The 24,312-nt window shown below is 40.5% G+C and overlaps 1 protein-coding gene across 2 annotated transcripts in view; it reads right to left on the bottom strand.

Moving 5' to 3' along the window:
* Positions 1–24,312, bottom strand: part of MTAP (methylthioadenosine phosphorylase) — a 69,507-nt gene that overhangs the window by 19,350 nt on the left and 25,845 nt on the right. Inside the window, exons 5-7 of one of the 2 annotated variants that reach the window (XM_073021666.1) lie at positions 22,190–22,292; positions 5,088–5,327; positions 456–578 (exon numbers count right to left, since the gene is read on the bottom strand). In XM_073021666.1, coding sequence (XP_072877767.1) covers positions 456–578; positions 5,088–5,327; positions 22,190–22,292 — 466 coding nt within the window. The remainder of the gene's footprint in view (positions 1–455; positions 579–5,087; positions 5,328–22,189; positions 22,293–24,312) is intronic. The other variant, XM_073021665.1, reaches the window with a different exon arrangement.

Genomic DNA, 24,312 nt, shown 5'->3' with positions numbered 1-24,312 from the left:
AAACATTAATGTTTAGTAATTAATTTGACACATGATTAACCTTAAGCAGATATTTTCTGGCACCATTTTGGTACTATTGTCAGAGTTTTGGCTTTAAAGGATTGCCACAAATTTGAATGGATCTGCCAAAGAGAAAATAACTTTGTCAACAATGTAAGCAATATGCAGAGAAAGCACTATCAATCTTCTGAAGTAAGACTTAGGGATACTACAGAGCAGGACAATGTGAAGAATCTGGTACACTAGATAATAAAACTCTCTCAATGGTCTTGCATTACCAGCCAGAAAATATGACTACTCAATTTCACAAGTGGTTAGTATGGTAGTAGATGTCACAAAAACTTGTTGAAAACATCTAGGCTGGCATAAAATACATGAGGACCAAAGGTGAAATGCAAGTAAGAAAAGAATAGAGAGTCTACAGACATGCCTGATTGTACATGGCTGACACTTACCTTCAGGTTATGGAGGGTTTCTGACCACTCTGTGGACCCTATCTGAGGTATGGTAGTCAGCAGTAAGCTTTTGGCTTTATTAGCATTTTCTTTCAGGGTCTTTAAGACCCGGTCCACTGAAACCTAGAGAAACAACAGCACTGGAGGTTACTAGAACTTAAAATTCCACTGCTTGTCATAAAACATTTTTCTGAGTTCCAGCCTTGCTATAGTCTAAATGTTTGTGTCCCCTCAATTTATCTGTTGAAACCTAATCCTCAATGTAGGGGATTTGGAGGTTGGGCACTTGGGAGGCAATTATGTCATGAAGACAGAGTCCTCGTGGATAGGATTAATGACCTTACAAAAGAGGCCCCAGTGCCATTCTTCGAGGGCCCCTTCCACCGTGTGAGGTTCCAGTGAGAAGATGGTTGTCTATGAGAAAGTGGGCTCTCACTAGACACCAAATGTGCCAGTCCCTTGATCTTGGACTTCTCAACTTCCAGAAAAGTGAAAAATAAACTTCTGTTATTCAGAAGCCACCCATGCTATGGTATTTTGTTACAACAGTCCAGACAGAGTAAGAAAAACGTGACTTGTGAAGGCTTTTTATTCTACATTTAAACCCCTGAGTTCAAGTTCTGCATTTATCAAGATGGTCTTAGTCCTAGGAGACCTAGGGAGGTCTTGGAGACACTCAGTGACATCTCTGAAAAGCACTGATGAATTTTGATATGGTTTGGATCTGTGTCCTCACCAAATCTCATGTCGAACTGTTGGAAGTGGGGCCTGGTGGGAGACGGCTGGATCGTGGGGTTGGATTTCTCATGAATGGTTTAGCAGCATCCTCGGGTGCTGTTCTACTGATAGTGAGTTCTTGTGAGATCTGATTGTTGAAAAGTGTACAGCACCTCTCCCCTCTCTCTCTCTCTTGCTCCTGCTCCCACCATGTGAGATGCCTCACTCTCCTTTTGCCTTCCACCATGATTGGAAGTTTCCTGAGGCCTCCCCAGAAGCTGAGCAGATGCCACCATCACACTTCCTGTACAGCCTGTAGAACCATAAGCCAATTAAACCTCTTTTCTTTATAAATTACCCAGTTTTAGGTATTTCTCCATAGCAATGTGATAACAGACTAATACAGATTTCAATATGGTATCTGAGAAAATATCTCAGATGTATAATGGGTTAGTATGGTCTAGAAAGAGGTGGCTGTTCTCTTCATGTCCATAGTCGAATGGATTACAATGTTAAAACTGTTGCAACACTGGATAATCCAACAGAAGTATGTTTCTCCTTAGAAAATTATTCCAGCTAATAAAGAAAAATATTATGGAATTAAAATACCACCAATTTTATGGCTCCCAGTGAATTAATGGATTGGCTGCTAACATCACAAACAGAACCAAACAAACAAAATCCCAAATAAACCACTCATTATGTGCTTCCTGATGAAAAAATAAAATGTTACCTTAAGACACCTGAATCTGATTAAATATCTAAATCTAGCTACCAATTTATAGACAACACAGAGGACAGAGAAGCCTATTAAACTACTCCAAGGAGATGATTTCAGCAATTCAGACTGTGGGAAACTCAACAGGACAAACAATCTGGTTCCTTCATAAAAAGCTTGCAACCAAAAAAATAATTTAAGGCATTTAACAAGAAATTTAAATTTTGGCTGGGTATATTAAAGAATTATTATTGGAGAATGAAAATGATAATGTGCTCATGTTAGATACCTCCTGAAGTGTTTATGGATAAAATTATTGATGGGAGTAATAATCATATTGGTTGTAAGTTAATATAATGGTTGAAGCTAGATGCTGAATTCATGGAAGCTCGTGCTATTGGCTACTTCTGTATATGACTAAAATAGCTTCATAAGAAAAAGTTGAAGAAAGTAAATATAAAATTACCATCAGAGATAGAGTACTTGACATGCCTTCCTATGCTTCAAAGAAATCCAACATTCAGGGACACAAGGATTACACCTTTCTATTTCCTTAAGTATAGTCCAGACCCCACCCACAAACACCAAGATGTGTGTAGGAAAAAATGATGAAGACTGCAGCAGAGGGGAGTCTGCACTACTATGGGAACACAAAGCAGTGACAGGCTGGGTATCTGCCAGGTGCATGTAAATGATACATTTTAAGCAGAGTCTTTGAATGCAGAGACATGAAGCATCCAAGAAATATGCCTTGTATTTACTCATTTTCTTATATATTTTTCCTGTGACTGGTTATTTCTGCATAGACACTGACCTACCTTTTCTTTGTTCCAGCTGTAGGGCTTCACCCAAAACAGCCTTCCCACAATAAACCCTCTGTTCAAGGTGCAGTTCAAATGCTTTTCCCCGATACGACCCACCTCTCAGGTCCCCCACTCCATCAGAGTCACCGTCTGATGACCACCTTCTTATGAGCCAGCATTATACTAGTTGTTTTACATATATCATTTGGTTTAATTCTTCCAGTAATCCTTCAAGGTCTAACTGACTAAACAATGACTAAACAACCTCCACTCCTCACCCAGAGCCCTGGCTTCATTCTACAGAAGAGTAAACAAGTGAAATAACTCGCCCAATGTGACAAGCAAATGGAGCAACTAGAATCTGAAGATGGGTTTAGAAAACTCCAAATCCTTCTTGCCACGCCAGGCTGCACATCTGCACAAAGCACAACGATACACACGACTGGCTGAAATAATGCCATCTTTATGTGGGTCCTCCTTGTGGCATTTAACACTGTCTTCAAGCCTTTCCACTTACAGAACTTAATTTCTCTGCTTTTCAATAAAGTAGCTCCAGCTGACTATTTCCCCAACCTCCTTTGCCTACTAAAGGAAATCACTGCTGGTTCTACAAAGGAGGAGACATATGTTATTAGACTGAGCAGAAAGCCACAGGCAGGAAGCAAACCGCTCTCAGGGTGTGGCAGGGGCTGGAGTTTCCTATTAATTGGAAGCAGCTTCTTGACATTACGAGGCTGAGTTGTTCCTTAGGTTACCAAAGCTGCCAAATAAGATATTATGTTGTGACTTAATGTAAGAATTTGCAAATCTCTTACATAAAAGGCATCCTAGTACTAAGCAAACAGTCTATTACACTGAGGAGTCATCATAAGGAATTCATGAAAAACAAAGAACCTGTGTTCATCTATGACCCAAAATACTGTACACATGGATGGACAGATGGCAAAAAGATCTAACCCCATTTTACGTGAAATTAGATAGTAAAACAAACAACTCTCTAAAAACAGTGGTACAATATTAGTCCTCCTTGGAGACGTCACTTACCCTAAATGTGCTCAGAAAGGTCACCCCTAAATTTTTTCCTTACTTCAAAAGTGACTGTAGTTTTGTCCCTTTCTTTATCTTAAAATGAGATAAATGACAGGACAAATTATCTAGTTTCTTCAAGTAATACAAGGAATAAAAAGAGAAAGAGGTGAAAATCAGATTAAAAGAGACAAGAGGTATATCATTAAAATACAATGTATGGATTGTAAGGGATTCTGATTTGATCAAATTGTTAAAAATTATGAGACTGAAGAAAAAAGGAATAGTCTGAATATTTGATATTAAGAAATTAATATCACTATTTTTGTACAATGATGGCATGGTTATAACTTAATTTTAAAAAGACCTTTTAGGAAAATATTTACTTCACAATGAGGGCAGGGGAGAGGGAATTAGGTAGGGACATACCTATGACACAAGATTGGCCATGGCTAATTGTGGAACCTAAGTGATGGGTACCTGGAATTCATTATATTCCACCCTGTACTTACACAGATGTTTAAAGTTTTGTTTTGTTTTGGAAGCTGACATTTTTTCAGTGTCCTCAAATTCCAGCTGGATCCTGCTGCCTTCTCTGCCTGAACCCCTCACTGAACTTCCATCTGAAACCCTTACCATGGTCTATAAGGCCTGGCCCGGCTGTATCGCATCCCTCCTCTCTCTCCCTTCTCCCCGGTCTCCCTCCTTTCCACTCTACTCAATCATGCCCTTCTTGCCCATCACAGTTAAAACAGGAAGGCTTCTCATACTTCAAATATTTGGTCTGGTCAACTCTATTCAGTTGACCTACTGTACCCTTGTACCTCGCCATTCTATTTCTTTATAACCATTAGCTTTCTTATATTGGTTTGCTTAACTTCTATCTCCATTAACAGAATGTTGTCTCCTTAAGGACTTGTCTATTTGCTGTCACATTTCTATGCTGAACATAGTATCCAGCCACGGTAGGTTAAATAGATGGATGTGAACATACAGCCCTCTCACGAGGAAAGGGTTAAGTTATAGATTTTTTTCCTTCTTGAAAACAAAAAGTAGCACAGCAGAAGAAATTGGCAATCAAAATACACCTTTATCCTTAAAATAAAGACCAGGTCATAGCATGATTCTCAACACATCTACATGCCTATAATGTACTATGCACTATTAATCCTTGGGTAAAAGTGTCTCTTTCTTTCCTATGATCTTTGTTCTTACCTTCCAATAGGAACTACAGAAAATGTTGACAACTTAAAACCTTGTAGAAAGGCACTTTCTGAAACTAATGTAATAGAAACAAACAGTTAAGACATTCTCTTATTGGCACCCAGAAACCCATGCTATATGTGCTCAGAAGAGAATTCCACCTACTGCTTCCTCATGCTCCTTCCAGCAGTCATAATCTGTCGCCATGGCGATACTTGCGTAACAGATTCCAGCCTCCTTAGCAAGAACCACCTCTGGAACTGTGGTCATGTTGATAACATCCGCCCCCCAGGTGCGGAACATGAAGCTTTCTGCCCGGGAGCTAAAACGAGGTCCCTCGATTGTGACCATTGTCCCCTTGGAGTGGCACCGGAGTCCTAGCTTCTTAGCAGTCTCTATAAGAACCTAGAAAAGAAAAACCAGAAACTTCAAAACACACAAGCACATGCACAACTTAAGGCTGCATTTCCCCCCAGTGTTTAACAAGTTGATTTCTTAAAGACGATTTGTCACCATAATAAATGCCTACTCTCTGCCAGGCTCTCAGACGACGACCACGGAAGGGTGCTTCCTGGACCCTTTCTCCTTTACATAATCCTCTTGTTTCCCCAGCCCTTTGCATATAGAAACTAATAGCTACACAAGTGAGCACCGAGCTCTTTCTACTCACCAGGCATTTGTTTATATGCTTTAATCTCATCTGCTTCTTAACAACTTTTTAAGAGACTAAGCTGGTTTAAGAATACAGACTTGGGTCTTAACTTTCAACCTCGCAGGCTAAGCTAAGATGCCTCTCATCGCTCATCTTCTCAAACAGGTGTGTTGAGTTCTATTGCCAGGTTCCTGAAAAGCTAATTCTCATTACTTTTAAAAATACAGAATCTGAAGACTTCTGTAAAAGCTTTTTCTGGTTAGAAAGTGATTTCTCTTTTGCCTACTGCCTTTCCACAGACTTGTGCTGATTGTTTTTCTGTTCAGGGATAAACATCTTGGAATTCCTTTAGCAGCAAGGTTAGGCATGGGTTTTTAGAAACATCATTGAAAAGTTTGATCGTTTTCTCCAGTGTTTTATTTAATACTTCACATCTAATCTTCAAGTTATTAATTACCTTCATTTTTTCTTAGCTTATGCTTCAATATTCCCTTTAAATTAAAAAAAAATAGTCTTTTCAACTTAACTGTTAACTTACTGAAGCACTGTTGAAAAATCATCTCTGTATGCCTTAGTTTTCTCAAGTGTAAACTAAGAATAATGATATCGCATAACTCAAATGTATAAGGAAGATTAAATGAACTAAGGTATACACAAGCAGAGAAGCATGCCAGGTACGCTGTATGCACTAAGCTGGTCTTCTAACAATTATTAATACTGGCAGCTTCTACATATATTTGGCTAACCTTCCTGGGATACTCTATAAATAAAGTGGAGTGACTCAAAGTCAAAGTCTCCAATCTGGGCAAAGTCTCACCTGCACGTGTGCTCATCACAGAAACAAATTAACTTATTTCCTTAAAAAATAACTTACACTATGCCACTGCAATGGGAAACAGAATTTTAACAAGAGTCTTGGCAACTCAAAATTTAGCAAGCTATGGACAATGAACAGTTGATGCTATATCATGTTTATCTTATAAATGCTGAAAATACAATTATGCTTAATTAACACTTTTCCCTAAAAAGTATATGTTACAAATGCAAAAGCCTAAATCTCTACCCCACCCCCTTTCTCCCCCCAAAATTAAGACATACCAAGCCCACTCCTGCTGGTTCAATAATGTTTTTAGCCCGGCGCGGTGGCTCAAGCCTGTAATCCCAGCACTTTGGGAGGCCGAGACGGGCGGATCACGAGGTCAGGAGATCGAGACCATCCTGGCTAACACAGTGAAACCCCGTCTCTACTAAAAAATACAAAAAACTAGCCGGGCGAAGTGGTGGGCGCCTGTTGTCCCAGCTACTCGGGAGGCTGAGGCAGGAGAATCACTTGAACCTGGGAGGCGGAGCTTGCAGTGAGCTGAGATCCAGCCATTGCACTCCAGCCTGGGCGACAGAGTGAGACTCCGTCTCAAAAAAAAAAAAAAAAAAAAAAAAAAATAATGTTTTTAAAGATCCCGAATAACTGAGTTGTATGCCTTGGCTAAAGTTCAGAGTGCTTCTAGAGATGAATGGCTCTTGACAAGTCCTCATCGTCAATCTGGCACTTTGGGAGATAGGTACTATGCTTGTGAGAAGGAAGAAATGGAGGCTATGAATATGTGTCAGCCACCTGAACGAGCATTTTTGCACTCCTTTAAGAACAGCTAACACTATCTTAAGGTAGCAAAAAATATCAAATACAGGGTCAAGGTCCAGGTCTGAGGTTAAGATGATTTCATTTTCTTACTTCGTGTAATCACTGTGAACTACTAAAAAGACGGATGTGGTAGTGAAACTACCACAACCCTCACCAAGGAACTAGCAATATTAGATCATCAGCCTAAATAGATTTGATGTCAGGACTTTCATATTAACTCCTAAAATGAACAGAAGTAACACTGCTTTTGGAACACATATTTGTACATGGTACAAAACTTAAATAGTACAAGGAAAACCACTGTCCCTTCCCAAGGGAAACCACTCTTACCAGGCTTTTTTTTTCATTTCAATAGTTTTTGGGGAGCAGGTGGTTTATTGTGATATGTATAAGTTCTTTAGTAGTGACTTCTGGGATTTTGATGCACCTGTCACCCAAGAAATGCACATTGTACCCAATGTGTAGTCTTTTATCACTGATCCTCCTCTCCCACTTCTCCACGAGGCCCCAAAGTCCATTATATCATTCTTTTTTTTTTTTTTTAAACGGAGTTTCACTCTGTTGCCCATGCTGGAGTGCATTAGCGCGATCTTGGCTCACTGCAACCTCTGCCTCTCAGGTTCAAGAAGTTCTCTGCCTCAGCCTCCTGATTAGCTGGGATTACAGGTACCCGCCACAACAGCCAGCTAATTTTATTTTTTTTTTGTATTTTAGTAGAGACCCCTTTCACCATCTTGGCCAGGTTGGTCTTGAATTCCTGACCTCCTGAGCCACCCACCTCAGCCTCCCAAAGTGGTGGGATTACAGGCGTGAGCCACCGCGCCCGGCCCCATTGTATCATTCTTATGCCTTTGCATCCCCATAGCTTAGCTCCCACTTACAAATGAGAACATAATATTTGGTTTTCCATTCCCGAGTTACTTCACTGAGAATAATGGTCTCCAACTCCATCCAGGTTGCTGCAAATGCCATAATTTTGTTCCTTTTTTATGGCTAAGTAGCATTCCATTGTATTAGAGTTCTCTAGAGGGACATAACTAATAAAAGGGAGTTTATTAAGTATTAACTCATGTGATCACAAGGTCCCACAATGGGCCATTTGCAGGCTAAGGAGCAAGGAGAGCCAGTCCAAGTTCCAAAACGAAGAACTTGGAGTTTGATGTTGGAAGGCAGGAAGCATAAAGCATGGGAGAAAGATGTAGACTGGGGGACTAGGCTAGTCTCTCTTTTAACATTCTTCTGCTTGCTTATATTCTAGCCATGCTGGCAGCTGATTAGATTGTGCCCACCAGATTAACGGTGGGTCTGCCTTTCCCAGCACACTGACTCAAATGTTAATCTCCTTTGGCAACACCCTCACAGACACATCCAGGATCAATACTTTGCATCCTTCAATCCAATCAAGTTGACACTCAGTATTAACCATCACAAGTCCACATGAATCCATACACATCTCCTAAGATCATCATCTTCAAATAAAGACAATCATAAGGTCATAATTACACCTAACATAATACAACTATCCTTTGTGCAACTAGAAATGCACCAAACACCAATCCAAATACTACTACATAAAGTTAGCAATATTTAAATGTTGATGTGAAGTCAATAAATCTTATGTCATATGATAAAGGAGAAAGAAAATAAAATGAAGATATTTTCTTAGTACAATTGTATACATGCACAAACGTGTGTTTAAAAAGAGGAAGAGGAAATACTCATGACAATTACAGTCCTCATTTCTGTAGCTGGTCACAGGGTTGTAGATGGTATCGATGACTACCTTCTTCTACTACCCATTCTGTATTCCTTTTGCCTTCAGCAAGCACCTCAGTAGGTTGTGGTTTTTTTTCCTGGTGGAGTGACTGAAATCTTCATTCCTGAAGAAACTGGGTCATTTGTAGTCCTGCCTGGATTGCGCTGTTGTAGTTTCCCAATGACCTTAATTACAGGGCAGGGTAATACTAAGAGACACCCTAATGGATCTCCTGTATTCCATGCATTCTTTACCTCCATTGTATTTACCTCCTGTATTCTTTACCTCCATTGTGGATTAGTAGACTGATTTCATCTTGATAGTCCGGGTCAATCACTCCAGCCAGCACTGTAATTCCCTTCTTAGCCTGTTGACTTAAAGGTAGGAGGAGCCCAAGGTATCCAGGTGGCAAGGATGGAGGCTATGCATGGGCACAGCAATGTGCCTTCAGGACCTGCTTGAGCCTAGTCATATACATATATATACACATATATGTGTGTGTGTGTGTATATATATATATAATTTCCATTTGATAACTGAATGCTGCTGTGCACAACCCACTTTATGGCCAGACGAGTGAGAAAGCCCCCAGTTCAGGTGGCATGGTGACTTGATGACCCATAGTCAAATGTTCACTTTCCACCAAAGTCCAGTAACAGGCCAAGGGCAGTCTCTCAAAAGGAGAGTAGTTATCTGCAGAAGACGGCAGGACCTTGCTCCAAAATCCTAGAGGGCTCCACTGTAATTCACTTATGGGGGTCTGCCAAAGGCTCCAAACAGCATCCTTATCTGCCACCGACACCTCAAGCACCATTGGATTTGCTGGGTCATATGGCCCAAATGGCACAACAGTTTGCACAGCAGCCTGGAACTGTTGCAGAGTCTTCTCCTGTTCTGGACCCACTCAAAACTGGCAGCCTTTTGGGTCACTCGATAGATGGGCCAGAGTAACACACTCAAATGAGGAATGTGTTGCCTCCAAAATCCAAATAGGCTCACTAGGCCTCTTTTTTGTGCCTCTTTCTTGGTTGTAAGAGGGGACAAATGTAGCAACTTATCCTTCACCGTAGAGGGAATATCTCGACAGGCCCCACACCACTGGACCCCCTAGAAATTTTACTGAGGTAGAAGGTCTCTGAATTTTAGTCAGATTTATTTCCCGTCCTCTGGCATGCAAAGGCCTCACCAATAAGTCCAGTGTGTTTGCTACTTGTTTCTCACTGGATCCAATCAGCATACTGTCATCAATGTAATGGACCATTGTGATATCCTGTGGAAGCAAAAAGCGATCAAGGTCTCTCTGAATAAGATTATGACACAAAACTGGAGAGTTGATATATCCCTGAGGTAGGACAGTAAAGGTATACTGCTGGCCTTGCCAGATGAAGGCAAATTGCTTCTGGTGGGCCTTATGGACAGGAATGGAGGAAAAGCCATTTCCAAATCAATGGCTACGTACCAGGTACCAGGAGAAGTGTTAATTTACTCAAGTAATGAAACCACATCTGGTACAACAGCTGCAACTGGAGTCATCACTTGGTTAAGCTTATTATAATCCACTGTCACTCTCCCCAAGATCCATCTGTCTTCTGTATGGGCCAAATGGGAGCGTTAAATGGGGATGTGGTAGGAATCACCACCCCTGAGTTTTTCAAGTCCTTAATGGTGGTACTAATCTCTGCAATCCCTCCAGGGATGTGCTATTTTTCTAGGTAGAGGCAGCTCGAAGGGCTTCCATTTGGCCTTTCCCACCATAATAGCCATCACCTTACCAGTCAGGGAGCCAAAGTGGGGGTTCTGCCAGCTGCTAAGTATGTCTATGCCAGTTATGCATTCTAGCACTGGGGAAATGACCACAGGATGAGTCTGGGCACCCATAAGACCCACTGCAAGTCAGACCTGAGCTAAAACTCCATTAATTACCTGACTTTCATAAGCCCCTACTTTAACTGGAGGACCACATTACGTTTTGGGTTCCCTGGAATCAATGTCAGCTCACAGCCAGTGTCCAGTAGTCCCTGAAATGTCTGATTATTTCCCTTTCCCCAGTGCACAGTTACTCTGGTAAAAGGTCGGAGGTCTCCTTGGGGAAGGATGGGAGAAAGATTCACAGCATAAATTGTTGGTAATATAGTGGGGTCCTTCCTCAAGGGGACCCAGCCTCCCCTTCATTCAAGGGGTTCTGGGTCTGTAAACTAGCTCAAGTCTGGAAATTGGTTCAGGGGCTGTGATTCTGTTTTTAGAATTCAAATTAGTCTTTTGTCCATTTGACCTAGAAGTTTCTGCTTCTATAAATTAAGTAGGAATGCAGTAGGCCTCCTATCAATTTTACTTCTAGGAGTGCTGTAATTAATTAGCCAATGCCAGAGCTTTACACGTCAGACTATTCTGATTGCCGTTTTGCCTCTGCTGCCCATTATGGTAGCTATGCCCACTTTGCCTTTGACGGTTGAGTGCTGCCATGGCCCCTGCCACCTTGGAATCCAATTATTCCCACTGTATTGTATTTAACTTTTATAGTTGAGTGACTGTGGTTCCCACAGTTAGATCTGACATACAGATAAGAGCAATTACAGGGCTCTTCAAAGATCCCAGTGCTGCCCTCACAAATCTTTCTGCAAGGCATTGGTCAAGGGCATATTTTCTGGACCACCAGGGATGAATAGGTCGAAAGTGACTAATCCACTCCACCATCTGAATTTCCATAAGCCTTTGGATCCCCTCCTCTAAACTAAACCAAGGGAGATCAGGCATTTCCAGCTTGTTCACAGTAGGCCACCTTTTAATCCATATTTCAGCTAACCAAGCAAGTAAACAATTAGAACCTTTTTTTAACTCCCAGAGCTGCAACATTAAGTGCAGAGTCCCTACTTAGTGGGCCCAAATCAATAAATTCAGCCGGATCCAACTCAATTTTTCCTTTGACCATTATCCCACACCATTAGTATCCATTCCCATGCCTGTTCTCCAGATTTCTGTTTATATAAATCAGAAAACTCAAGCGGTTCTTTTTGAATGTAGCGCACCACCACCTCATGGGTCACAATCTCAACCTCACCACTAGGGGCCTGCTGGGGCTTCAGTCCAGTTATAGGTCTAGAAGCAAATGGTGGTTTTAGGGGTGGCTCCTGAGAAGAATCAACAATATCTTGCCTGGCAACTGCCTCAGGGGAGGCCATCACTCTTGCCTCACGCTGCACAGGGTTTATCTCCTCAGACAAAGGTGAAAAGGCTGATGGTAGCACAGGTCAGGGAGGGAATGTTGCCACTTCTGGGGATGGGAAAGCTGCTTCTTCTGGAAAATAAAGTTCATCAGTTTTTTCAAACTTAGGGTCCCCAGCTTCATCAGGGTCCTACCACATATCCCAATTCCAAGTTGCAGGGTCCCTTCGTTTTCAATCAATGCTCTCAGTTTAACAGTAGACACCTGGTGAGGCTGTGCATCTACCTTTCACTGCAGGTCGGCCACGCACATGATAGGAGCTTGTGTCTGTTTTTCCACAATTTCAGCTCTTTCTCTACAGGAGATAGGACTCTCATTCAGAGCAATCTTAGCAGATTTGAGGTTCAGTATCTGCTTCTGGAGCTGGGACACAGAATCCCTGAGTTCATTATTTTCTTTCATCACTTTGTCCACTGAACTTAGGAGCAACCAACCAGCTTCATTATGTTCCCTGGTTCTCCACACATGGTCAAAGGTATTATGTAGAGTCCCTGCCTCTCATGAGTGATGAATCAGGAGTCTCAAATGTATTTATTTTGCATAACTCTCTAAACAGTTCATGCCAAGGACTACTGGTGTTCTCCATATTATTAGAAGTAGAGTCCTTAGCATCTTTGGGTCTAATCATATTAAGCAGCCAACTCCAGAAACCCCCATAACAACAAAAGAACCGCATCATTAATATTCTGTTCCTCTATAACCAGTCCTGGTACTAAAATCTGTAAAGGTCAGGATTCTCTAGAGGGACAGAACTAATGGGACAGATAGATAAAGGGGAGTTTATTAAGTATTAACTCACATTATCACAAGGTCCCACAATAGGCCGTCTGCAGGCTGAGGAGCAAGGAGAGCCAGTCAAAGTTCCAAAAATGAAGAACTTGGAGTCTGATGTTTGAGCACAGGAAGCATCCAGCACAGGAGAAAGATATAGGCTGGGAGGCTAGGCCAGTCTCCTTTTTCACATTTTTCTGCCTGCTTATATTCTAGCCATGCTGGCAGCTGATTAGACTGTGCCCAACCACATTAAGGGTGGGTCTGCCTTTCCCAGCCCACTGACTCAAATGTTACTCTCCTTTGGCAACACCTTCACAGGCACAACCAGGATCAACACTCTGTATCCTTCAATCCAATCAAGTTGACACTCAGTATTAACCATCACACCCATGCTGTATATATACCACATTTTTCTTTATTCACTCATTGGTCAATGGGCATTTAGGTTGGTTCCATAGTTTTTACAATTGCAAGTTGTGCTGCTACAAACATCTGTGTGCAAATGTCTTTTTCATATAATGACTTATTTTCCTCTGGGTAGATGCACAGGAGCAGGATTGCTGGATCACATGGTAGTTCTACTTTTAGTTCTGTAAGGAATCTCTATATGGTTTTCCATTGTACTAGTTTACATTCATACCAGCAGTGTAAAAGTGTTTGCTTTACACCACATCTACACCAACATCTATTATTTTTTTATTTTTAAATTATGGCCATTCTTGCAGGAGTAAGGTGGTATCGCATTGTGGTTTTAAATTGCATTTCCTGGATTAGTGATTCTGAGCATTTTTTCATATGTTTATTGGTCATGTGTTTTGAAAATTGCCTATTCATGTACTTAGCCCACTTTTTACTGTTTTTTTTTTTTTTTTTTTTTTTTTCCTTGCTGATTTGTTTCAGTTCCCTGTAGATTCTGGATACCGGTCCTCTGTTGAATGCATAGTTAGAGAATATTTTCTCCCTTTCTGTGGGTGGTCAGTTTATTCCACTGATTATTATTTTTTGTTATTGTGCTGAAGCATTTTAGATTAATTAAATTGCAACTATTTGTCTCAGTTTTTGTTGCATTTGCTTTTTGGTTGTTGATCATGAACTCCTTGCCTAAGCCAAGGCCTAGATAGGTTTTTCCAATGTTATCTTCTAGCACTTTTATGGTTTCAGGTCTTAGATTTAAGTCTTTGATCCATCTTGAATTGATTTTTATATAAGATGAGAGATGAAGATCCAGTTTCATTCTTCTACATCTGGCTTGCCAATTATCCTGCATCCTTTGTTAAACAGGGTGCCCTTTCCCCAGTATATGTTTTTGTTTTGCTTTTTCAAAGATCAGTTGGCTGTAAATATTTGGCCTTATTTCTGGGTACACTATTCTGTTCCACTGGTCTATATGCCTACTTTTATACCAGTACCATGCTGTTTTGGTAACTATAGCCTTGCAGTATAGTTTGTTGTCAGGTAATGTGATACCTCCAGATTGTTCTTTTTGCTTAGTCTTGCTTTGGCTATGTGGACTCTTTTTTGCTCCATCATAAATTTTAGGATTTTTTTTTTTTAATATTTCTGTGAAGAACGATGGTGGTACTCTGAGGGAAATTGCATCGAATTTGTGGATTGCTTTTGGCAGTATGGTCATTCTTACAATATTAATTCTACCCATCCATGAGCATGGGATGTTTCCATTTTTTTGTATTATCTATAATTTCTTTCAGCAGTGTTCTGTAGTTTTCCTTGTAGAGATCTTTCATGTTGTTGGCTAGGCATTTTACTTTTTTTTTCCTGCAACTGTTATAGAACAGGTTGAGTTCTTGATTTGATTCTCAGCTTGGTTGCTATTGGTGTATAAAAGTGCTATTGATTTGAGTATATTGATTTTGTGTCTTGAAACTTTGCTGAATTCATTTATCTAGGAGCTTTTTGGATGAGTCTTTAGGGTTTTCTAGGTACGTGACTGTATCATTGGTGAACAGCAACAGTTTGACTACCTCTTCACTGATTTTTTACCCTTTATTTCTTTCTTGTCTGATTGCTCTGGCTAGGACTTCCCGTACTATGCTGAAGCGAAGTGGTGAAAGTGGGAATCTTGTCTTGTTTCAGTTCTCAGAGGGAATGCTTTCAACTTTTCCCTGTTCCATATAACATTGGCTGTGGGTTTGTCATAGATGGCTTTTTTTTTTTTTTGAGACAGAGTCTCACTCTGTCGCCCAGGCTGGAGTGCAGTGACGTGATCTTGGCTCACTGCAAGCTCTGCCTCCTGGGTTCACGCCATTCTCCTGCCTCAACCTCCCAAGTAGCTGGGACTACAGGTGCCCGCCACCACACCCAGCTAATTTTTTGTATTTTTAGTAGAGACAGGTTTCACCATGTTAGCCAGGGTGGTCTTGATCTCCTGACCTCATGATCCGCCTGCCTTGGTTTCCCAAAGTGCTGGGACTACAGGTGTGAGCCACTGTGCCTGGCCCATAGATGGCTTTGATTACCTTGAGGTATGTCCCTTCTATGCCAATTTTGCTGAGGGTTTTAATTATAACTAGATGCAGGATTGTGTCAAATGCTTTTTCTGCATCTATTGAGATGACCATATGATTTTTGTTTTAAATTCTGTTTATGTGATATATCACATTTATTGACCTGCCTATGTTAAACCATCCTTTCATCGCTGGTATGAAACCCACTTGATCATGGATCATGGTGTATTATCTTTTTCATATGCTGTTGGATTTGGCTAGCTAGTAATTTGTTGAGGATTTCTGCATCAATGTACATCAGGGATATTGGTCTGTAGTTGTCTTTTTTTGTTATGTCCTTTTCTGATTTTGTAGTTAGGGGGATACTGGCTTCACGGAATGAATTAGAAAGGATTCCTGCTTTCTCTGTCTTTTGGAATAGTTTCAGTAAGATTGGTACCAGTTCTTCTTTGAATGTCTGATAGAATTCAGCTGTGAATCCCTCTGGTCTTAGATGCTTTCTTTGCTGGCAATTTTTTAAAATTACTGTTTAAATTTTGCTACTTGTTATTGGTCTGTTCAGAGTTTCCATTTCTTCCTGATTTAATTGGGGAGGGTTGTGTATTTCCAAGAATTTACTCATCTCTTCTAGATTTTCTAGTTTGTGTGCATAAAGGTGTTCATAGTAGCCTTAAATAGTCTTTTATATTCTGTGGTATTGGCTATAATATCTCCTGTTTCATTTCTCATTGAGCTTATTTGGATCTTGTCTCTTCTTGGTGAATTTCACTAATGGTCTATCAATTTTAAATTTTCAAATATTTATGTTTCATTTATCTTTTGTATTTTTTTGTTTCAGTTTCATTTAGTTCTGCTCTGATCTCTGCTGTTTCTTTCATTCTGCCATGTTCGGGTTTGGTTTGTTCTTGTTTTTCTAGTTCCTTGAGATGTGACCTTAGATTGTTGATTTGTCCTCCTTCAGACTTTTTGATGTAGGAATTTAATGCTATGAACTTTCCCATTAGCACCACTTTTTCTGTATCCCAGAGGTTTTGATAAGTTGTGTCACTATAATCATTCAGCTCAAAGAATATTTTAATTTCCATCTTGACTTTATTGTTGACCTAATGATCATTCAGGAGCAGATTATTTAATTTCCATGTATTTGTATAGTTTTGAGGATTCCTCTTGAGTGGAGTTAATTTCCAATATTATTTCACTGTGATCTGAGAGATTACTTGAAATAATTTTGATTATCTTAAATTTGTTGAGACTTGTTTTGTGGCATATGTTCTATTTTGAAGAATGTTCCATGTGCTGATGAAAAGAATGTATATTCTGCAGTTGTTGGGTAGAATGTTCTATACATATCTGTCAAGTCCATTTGTTCTAGGTTATAGTTTAAATCCATTATTTCTTTGTTGACTTTCTGTCTTGATGACCTGTCTAGTGCCGTCAGTGGGGTACTTAAGTCCCCCACTATTATTGTGTTGCCATCTATCTCATTTCTTAGGTCTATTAGTAATTGTCTGATATATTTGGGAGCTCAAGTGTTAAGTGCATATATATTTAGAACTGTGATACTTTCCTGTTGGACTACTCCTTTTATCATTATATAATGTCCCTCTTTGCTTTAACTGTTGTTGCTTTAAAGTCTGTTTTTTTCTGATATAAAAATAGCTATTCCTTCTTGCTTTTGGTTTCCATTTGCATGCAATATCTTTTTCCACCCTTTTACCTTAAGTTTATGTGAGTTCATGTGTGCTAAGTGACTCTCTTGAAGACTGTAGATACTTAGTTGGTAGACTTTTATCCATTCTGCCATTGCGTACCTTTTTTTAAGTGGAGCATTTAGGTCATTTACATTCGACATCAGTATTGGGATGTGAGGTACTGTTCTATTCATCATGCTAGTTTTTGCCCAAAGATGTTGTTCTTTTGCCATTGTATTATTGTTTTATAGGTCTTGTGAGATTTACGATTTAATGAGGTTCTATTTTGGTGTATTTTGAGGTTTTGTTTCAAGATTTAGAACTCCCTTAAGCATTTCCTGTAGTGCTGGCTCAATAGTGGCAAATTCTCTCAGCATTTTTTTGTCTGAAAAAGACTATCTCTCCTTCGATTATTAAGCTTATGAAGCTTAGTTTTACTGGATACAAAATTCTTGGCTAAGAATAATTTTGTTTCAAGAGGTTAAAAATGGGACTCCAATCCCTTCTGGCTTCTAAGATTTCTGCGAGAAATCTGCTATTAATCTGATATGTTTTCCTTTATAGGTTATCTGATGTTTTTGTCTCACAGCTCTTAAAATTCTTTCGTCTTGACTTTAGATAGCCTAATAAATATGTGCCTAGCTGATCATCTTTTTGCAATAAATTTCCCAGGTGTTCTTTGATCTTCTTGTTTTTGGATGTCAAGATCTTTAGCAGGCCAACAAAGTTTTCCTCAAATAAGTTTTCCAAACTTTTAGGTTTCTCTTCTTCTGCAGGAATATCAATTATTCTTAGGTTTTGCCGTTTAACATAAACCCAAATTTCTTGAAAGCTTTGTTCATTTTAAAATTCTTTTTCTTTGTCTGATTCAGTTAATTCAAGAGCCTTATCTTCAAGCTCTGAAGTTCTTTCTTCTACTTGTTCTAGTCTATTGTTGAAGCTTTCCACTGCATTTTGTATTTCTCTAAGTGTGTCTTTCATTTCATGAAGCTGTGATTTATTTTTTCTTTATATTTCTCTGGAGAAGCTTTCATCCATATCCTGTATTATTTTTTAAAATTTCTTTATGCTGGTTTTCACCTTTCTCTGCTATTTCCTTGAGTAGCTTAATAACCAACCTTCTGAATTCCTTATCTGGCAATTCAGAGATTTCTTCTTGGTTTGGATCCATTGCTAGGGAGTTGATGTGATCTTTTGAGGGTGTTACAGAATCCCATTTTGTAATATTACCAGAATTGCTTTTCTGGTTCCTTGTCATTTTGGTAGACTATTTCAGTGGAGAGGCTGAAACTCAAGGCCTGCTGTTCAGATTTTCTTGTCCCATGAGGTGATCCCTTCATGTGGGCTCTCCCTTTTCCCCTAGGGATGGGGCTTCCTGAGAGCTGGACTGCAGTGATTGTTACTGCTCTTCTGGGTTTAGCCACCCATTGAGGCTACCAGGCTCTGGACTGGTGCTGGGGGATGTCTGCAATGAGTACTGTGATGTGATCCATCTTCAGGTCTCCAAGTTGTGGCTACCAGAACCCGTTCTGGTAGAGGTGGCAGGGAAGTGAAGTAAACTCTGCGAGAGTCATTGGTTGTAGGTATGTTTAGTGTGCTGGCTCTCTTGAATGCTGCTTATGCTAGCAGTGAAGTTGTCATGTGGACACATTCAGGATCTCTAGTTAGCTAGGATGTTGCAGGCAGTGAAATTAGGCATTGTCTTTTCTGTCCTGGGATCAGGGTTATTCTTTCACGAGTTGCTGTAATGGCCTGAGTTGACAGCCAGCCAGGAGGTGGTGTTTTCAAGAGGGCACCAGCTGCAGTAGTAGCAGTGGGCTCTAAGCTTGCCCTAAGATGCCCAAGGTAACTATTTTGGTTTCTCAGGCAATAGGCAGGGCAGTAAAGCTCCAAAGAGTTTCTATGTTTTGTGTTTGGCTTCCAGGGTGGGTAGGGAAATATCATCAGGTGGGGGCAGGGTTAGGTGATTCTGGGCTCAGACTCTTCTTGGTCAGGGCTTGCTGTAGCCACTGTGGGAAATTAAGGGGTGGGGATGGTTTGTTAGGCCACTGGGTTTATGTTCCAGAGGGGATCTTGACTGCCTCTGCTGTATCATAAACTTCACCAGGGTAGTGGGAGATAGCCAGCAGCAAGAGGCCTCATCCAGCTACTATGCAATTGGTGAGGCTAGTTTCACTCCTGCAGTGCCCTGCTTAGACCTTGCCTCAGGATGTGAGTTACCTCACTGGGAAAGCAAGCATGGCCTTTGGACCTCCCCGCTTCCTGTCTGCCCACTCCATTGGCAGCAGCTCCCGCACTCACTTGTATCTGCCACAGCTCCCACTAGTCCCCTGGACTCTGCCCAAGAAAATTTGTGCCCAGCTGAAACCACTACCGATTTCATCTGGGAGCTTCCTTCGCCCTGCCACCACTCTCCAACTCCACTGGCTGCTTTTCCTGAGGGCCACTGTGAGATATAGTCAGGGTTGGCTTCCCTGGACTCAAGCTGGAGACTCGGAGTACATCCAAAGCACTTCCCGCTGCTACTTCTACTTTCATATTTCACATAACCCCCTAAATCCGTTTCATCTTTAGGTAAGGTTAAATTCTTCTTCCACGATCTAGATTTTTAGATTTCCCCAGTGGGGATGTGTATTCAGAGGTAGGTTCTCCCCGACTCACACTCTGGGAACTCAGTTTTTTTGCCTGTTTTGCAGAATTTGCAGTGGTGTGCTGCTTCTTTCAAAGGATCTTTGAATTCTTTTGGTTTTCCTGGTAAGTTCCTGGTTCTTGGAACAGAAGATCATAGTGTCTCTATATGCCATTCTGTCCATCCATGTGCAGCTGCATGTTAGCCCTGTCTTTTCCTTTTTTTTTGAAATGGAGTTGGAGTTTCTGTCACCCAGGCTGGAGTGCAGTGGCACGATCTTGGCTCACCGCAACCTCTGCCTCCCGGGTTCAAGCGATTCTCCTGCCTCAGCCTCCCAAGTAGCTGGGACTACAGGCGCCTGCCACTATGTCTGGCTAATTTTTCGTATTTTTAGTAGAGACAGGGTTTCACCATGTTAGCCAGGAAGTTCTTGATTTCCTGACCTTGTGATCTGCCTGCCTTGGCCTCCCAAAGTGCTGGGATCACAGGCGTGAGCCACCGTGGTGGCCAGCCCTGTCTCTTATCTGCCATCTTCCCCATTTCCTGTTACCAGCTTTTTTTGTTAACTTTCCAAAAATATTTTATTTGCATATAAATATTTACATACTTACTTCTTTGTATATATACGCACTTTAACATAAATGGTAGAATATGGTACAACCACTGAGTATCTTACTTGCCACTTGACAATTCATCATGACAGTCCTATTCCATCAGTACATGAAAGATCATGTGGATGTTAAAAGTGAAAATTACCAACTGGCAGCACTATTTACTCTTCATGTTTTTGGACAATATTTAAAAATTTCTTTCTGAATGCTTATTTTGCCATTTTCTTAAATTGTCTTTCCCAGTATTCTATCAGTCTTTATGTAGGGTTCTTTAGCTGAATTAATTTGGCTTCAAGGGAGGCTAACTTGGATTACTGGAAATTATCACCACAGACTCACATTTACATGTGCTCTCTATAGCTCCATTGTGCTTCCCCCACCTACCTCTACTCCTAGTTCCCCAAATCACTGTATTTTGCCTGAGAACTGACTCAGATTCATACTAGCATGCATACTGTCTCCTTAGACTTTTTCTTCCCAAGCTGGGCCCATTTTGAAGTGGACAAGAATTTTATCCATACTCCATTTCCCCCGGGATAGCAAATTTATTATGTGGACTGATCTATGCTTCAGAGGAAGAATAGCAGCATTCTGATACATTCTGTGGATAACTATCCAGAAACATGCTATACATACATATACAAACTTTGCCTGCCACTTTTTTTTTTAAAAAAAACAGGTTAAAAACGTACTTTCCTAGAAGTCAGAGAAAATCAATGTGCAGTGGTAACTCTGAAATGGCTTCTCTCAGTACTCAGTTTTATATTCCAAATTCTTGTTTGAGACTAGAAATATTTCTCCCATCCCTGTGTCCTCAGTTTAGGTGCCCTTGCTGTTAACTATAAGGAAATGGGTTTTCTGTGATTATGTAGGATAAAACATAAATGCTAAAAGAAATCATCTACTCTCTATATGCAAGTGTTAACATTATCTGAATGACTAACATGTTTAGGTATTTATATTCTCTAAGTTAACTTATAAGGGAGACTTTATGAAGCAGTTAATCTCTAACAATACTTCTGATCTTTTGAGTTGTACCTGACTTTCAAACCTGGAATTACAAGAGAAGTAGCACATGTGGACCAAGCCACAGACTTCTTAGTCATGGTAGCCATTTTTGTTCCTTGGGAACTAAAACTATGATTCCACACCTTATACCACCACTGGCCCTTGTGGGGCTGTCCCCATAGTTCTGATTTGGCTATAATGGTAGACAGAAGGCTGGGCAGTAATGACTAAACTCAGGTCAAAGGCAACAGCTGCCAATCTGACCATTTTTAGAAGATCAATAATAGTAATTTAAGTCATAAAAGCAGTTACCAGCCATTGGATGTTCCACAACTGACAGGCATGGTTCAGAGACTTCATTAAATATTAACTCTCTCATCCCTCACACAGTCTTATAAGGTACATGCTATAATTATCTTCATTTTAGAAGATAACTGAAACCTACAGATGTCAAATAATTTGTCCTCTTGGACACAGCTACTTTGTTGAAGAGCAGAGATTTAGTCCCAAGTAATCTGGCTCCAGACTGTATACTCTTGAGTAATGTGATATTCTATGTTAAATCATTTAAAACTTATCCAGATAGCAAAATCAAAACTTATTAAAAAGGTAGGTTGCAATGTTGAGTGGTTGAGCTTAAAATGAGAGTAACAGAGGCATTATGAGCAACAGGAAATAACTCTTCATAAAACTTTGCATAATATAAAGCAAACTTGCGTGAGGGTATGGGGCCACCTGCTCTGCCAATTAACCAAGTGGCAGATGCCACCCCAAGCCCATATGATTTATTCTGGTACACCTTGCAGAAAGACTACACACCTCTCTCGTTTTGGGGCAAAACGGCTCAGCCATTGGAATATGGCACACTCCTCTGGCACAAGAATGACTTCCATCATAGAAGGACTGAGGTCTCATAGTGGTCCTACAAAATAAAGCAAAAAAGGTTTTTGTTTGTTTTATTTTAAGGCCATCTTTCCATCCTCCAAGGGCTGGTGAGTCAACTTTATCTAGGTCAATATTTTGGTCTTTACTCTAGACTCAATTCCTCTGGATAAGCTGAAGACAACTGTTTACAAAAGCTTCAGGGTGGTATTCAGCTTTTTTGGCTCTGGGCTGGCAGCAACACACCACACAACAAGAATTAAAGTGTCTGTGGTCTGGCAGCCGTGATGGGGTAACCACTTTGGATTGCAGGTGCAACTCAACTGTGGGCTCAGAAAGGCCAGGTAAAACACTTAAGAAGTCAATACGAAAATGTTTCATCATCACAGATGTGGAAAATCATATAGTTAACACCATATACACATCACCCAGATTCAACAATTTCTTAAATTTTGTCCAACTTGCTTCCTCTATTAGCTTTTTCACAGACACAAATCTCAGGCTTTGACTCAGAGCAGAGGCAAATTTCCCCAATGTCTTAAGAAAATTTGTTTTTAAACAGTTGCTTTGTTAGTTTCAGGGTCCAAACAAGTACTTACCTTGCATTTAATTCCCATGGTCTCTAAGAGTAATTCCTGCCTGTAACGCCAACTACACTGTTTTATGCCAGTGACCCACTGAAATAAACAGCCACTTGTCTTGCTCCATATTTAGGAATCTGTCTGCTGCCTCATTTAGATTGTTCTTTTTCCCAGCCGTAATTAATTCTAAAATGTCTTAGTTCAAGTCCTATAACAAAACAGTTGTGAATCCATAAGAGAGGCTAAAATTAATCTAGCACCAAGTCACCTGGAAATTTCTTGTCAGAAGTTTTCAGAACAAGCCACTTTCTCTGTGCATTCAATTATTCTAAATTTGAACTGATGAGTAACACAGGGAGGAGGGGACAGCATGGGAAAGATGGGTCAAGGGAAGCCAACAGGGGCAGGTAGATAACATGATGTCCTCTTCCAGGGGTGGGAGGCAGCACTGAGAAATAGTTTTGCTGGTTCCGTTTACACAGCTGGCATGTCTACTGGCCAAAATTAACCTGTTACTTCTAGTCCATCACACACTAAACAGTGGCATTAGCTGGCACCAAGGCCACCTCACTCAGAAATAAGGCTTCAGTGCTCTGGAGGAATGAAAACCCCATCTGAGCTCCTCCCAACCCTCTGTCATATGTGCTTTAGGGGAAATGCTAAGTTAACCCCAAAGCAATTCCAGATGGAGTTGAAGAACAGGTCAAATGACTGTTTCAGCCTGTATAAACAGAGGCTTTTCTCTTTTTGAAAGATTAACCAATAAAACAGTGCCACGTACTCAACTTCAGCTCTGGCTTTGTTTCAGCCTTTGATGAGTCAAGCATTAGCAACATCCCCACTTATAACTATGATATGAAAACAGGGCCACAAAAGCCTCCAGTGGCTATACTCCAACTGACTTCCACACCATAACACTCGCATCTCATCTACCTCTGCCCATCTCTTGTCTATCCCCACCCACTTGCCTTGGAACCCCCGCCTTTGTTTTGAACTTTTTAACGTTAAGAATAACATGTATTTATGTTAAACTTCATGCAACGTTAACATGCACCTGATAATTATTAACTACAGTCTTAATTTCCTCTCATGCATTTTTCTTTCTCAACAAAGCTCCCTAACTACTAGCTATGTAGACTTAAACCAAATTGCCATATCTTTCTGAGTCTTCATTTTCCAATCGTAAAACATAGTATTCATCCACCTATTTACAAGGATGTTAGGAAGATTAAGTCAACCAAGATGTCCAGATAACCCATAGCAGCTCACAAGTGTGGGTCTGGACTAGAGACAGAATTTGAGTCAGCACCAGATGGGGCCTCACAACACTCAACCTTGTAAGGTGCAAGCAAAGAGGGTAGCTCTGGGGAAGAAGCAAGGCCTTAAAACCATTTTTGGGCTATACTATCAAGATACTAGAAGGGAAGGTGCAGATGAGGAACACCTCTTATAGTTTGCCCACCTATTTGCAGTTTTCTG

The sequence above is a fragment of the Chlorocebus sabaeus genome, chromosome 12 (genome assembly GCF_047675955.1).
Source record: "Chlorocebus sabaeus isolate Y175 chromosome 12, mChlSab1.0.hap1, whole genome shotgun sequence".
Taxonomy (NCBI): Eukaryota; Metazoa; Chordata; class Mammalia; order Primates; family Cercopithecidae; genus Chlorocebus; species Chlorocebus sabaeus.
Note: the sequence above shows the minus strand (reverse complement) of the source record. Positions and strands in the feature narration are given on the sequence as shown.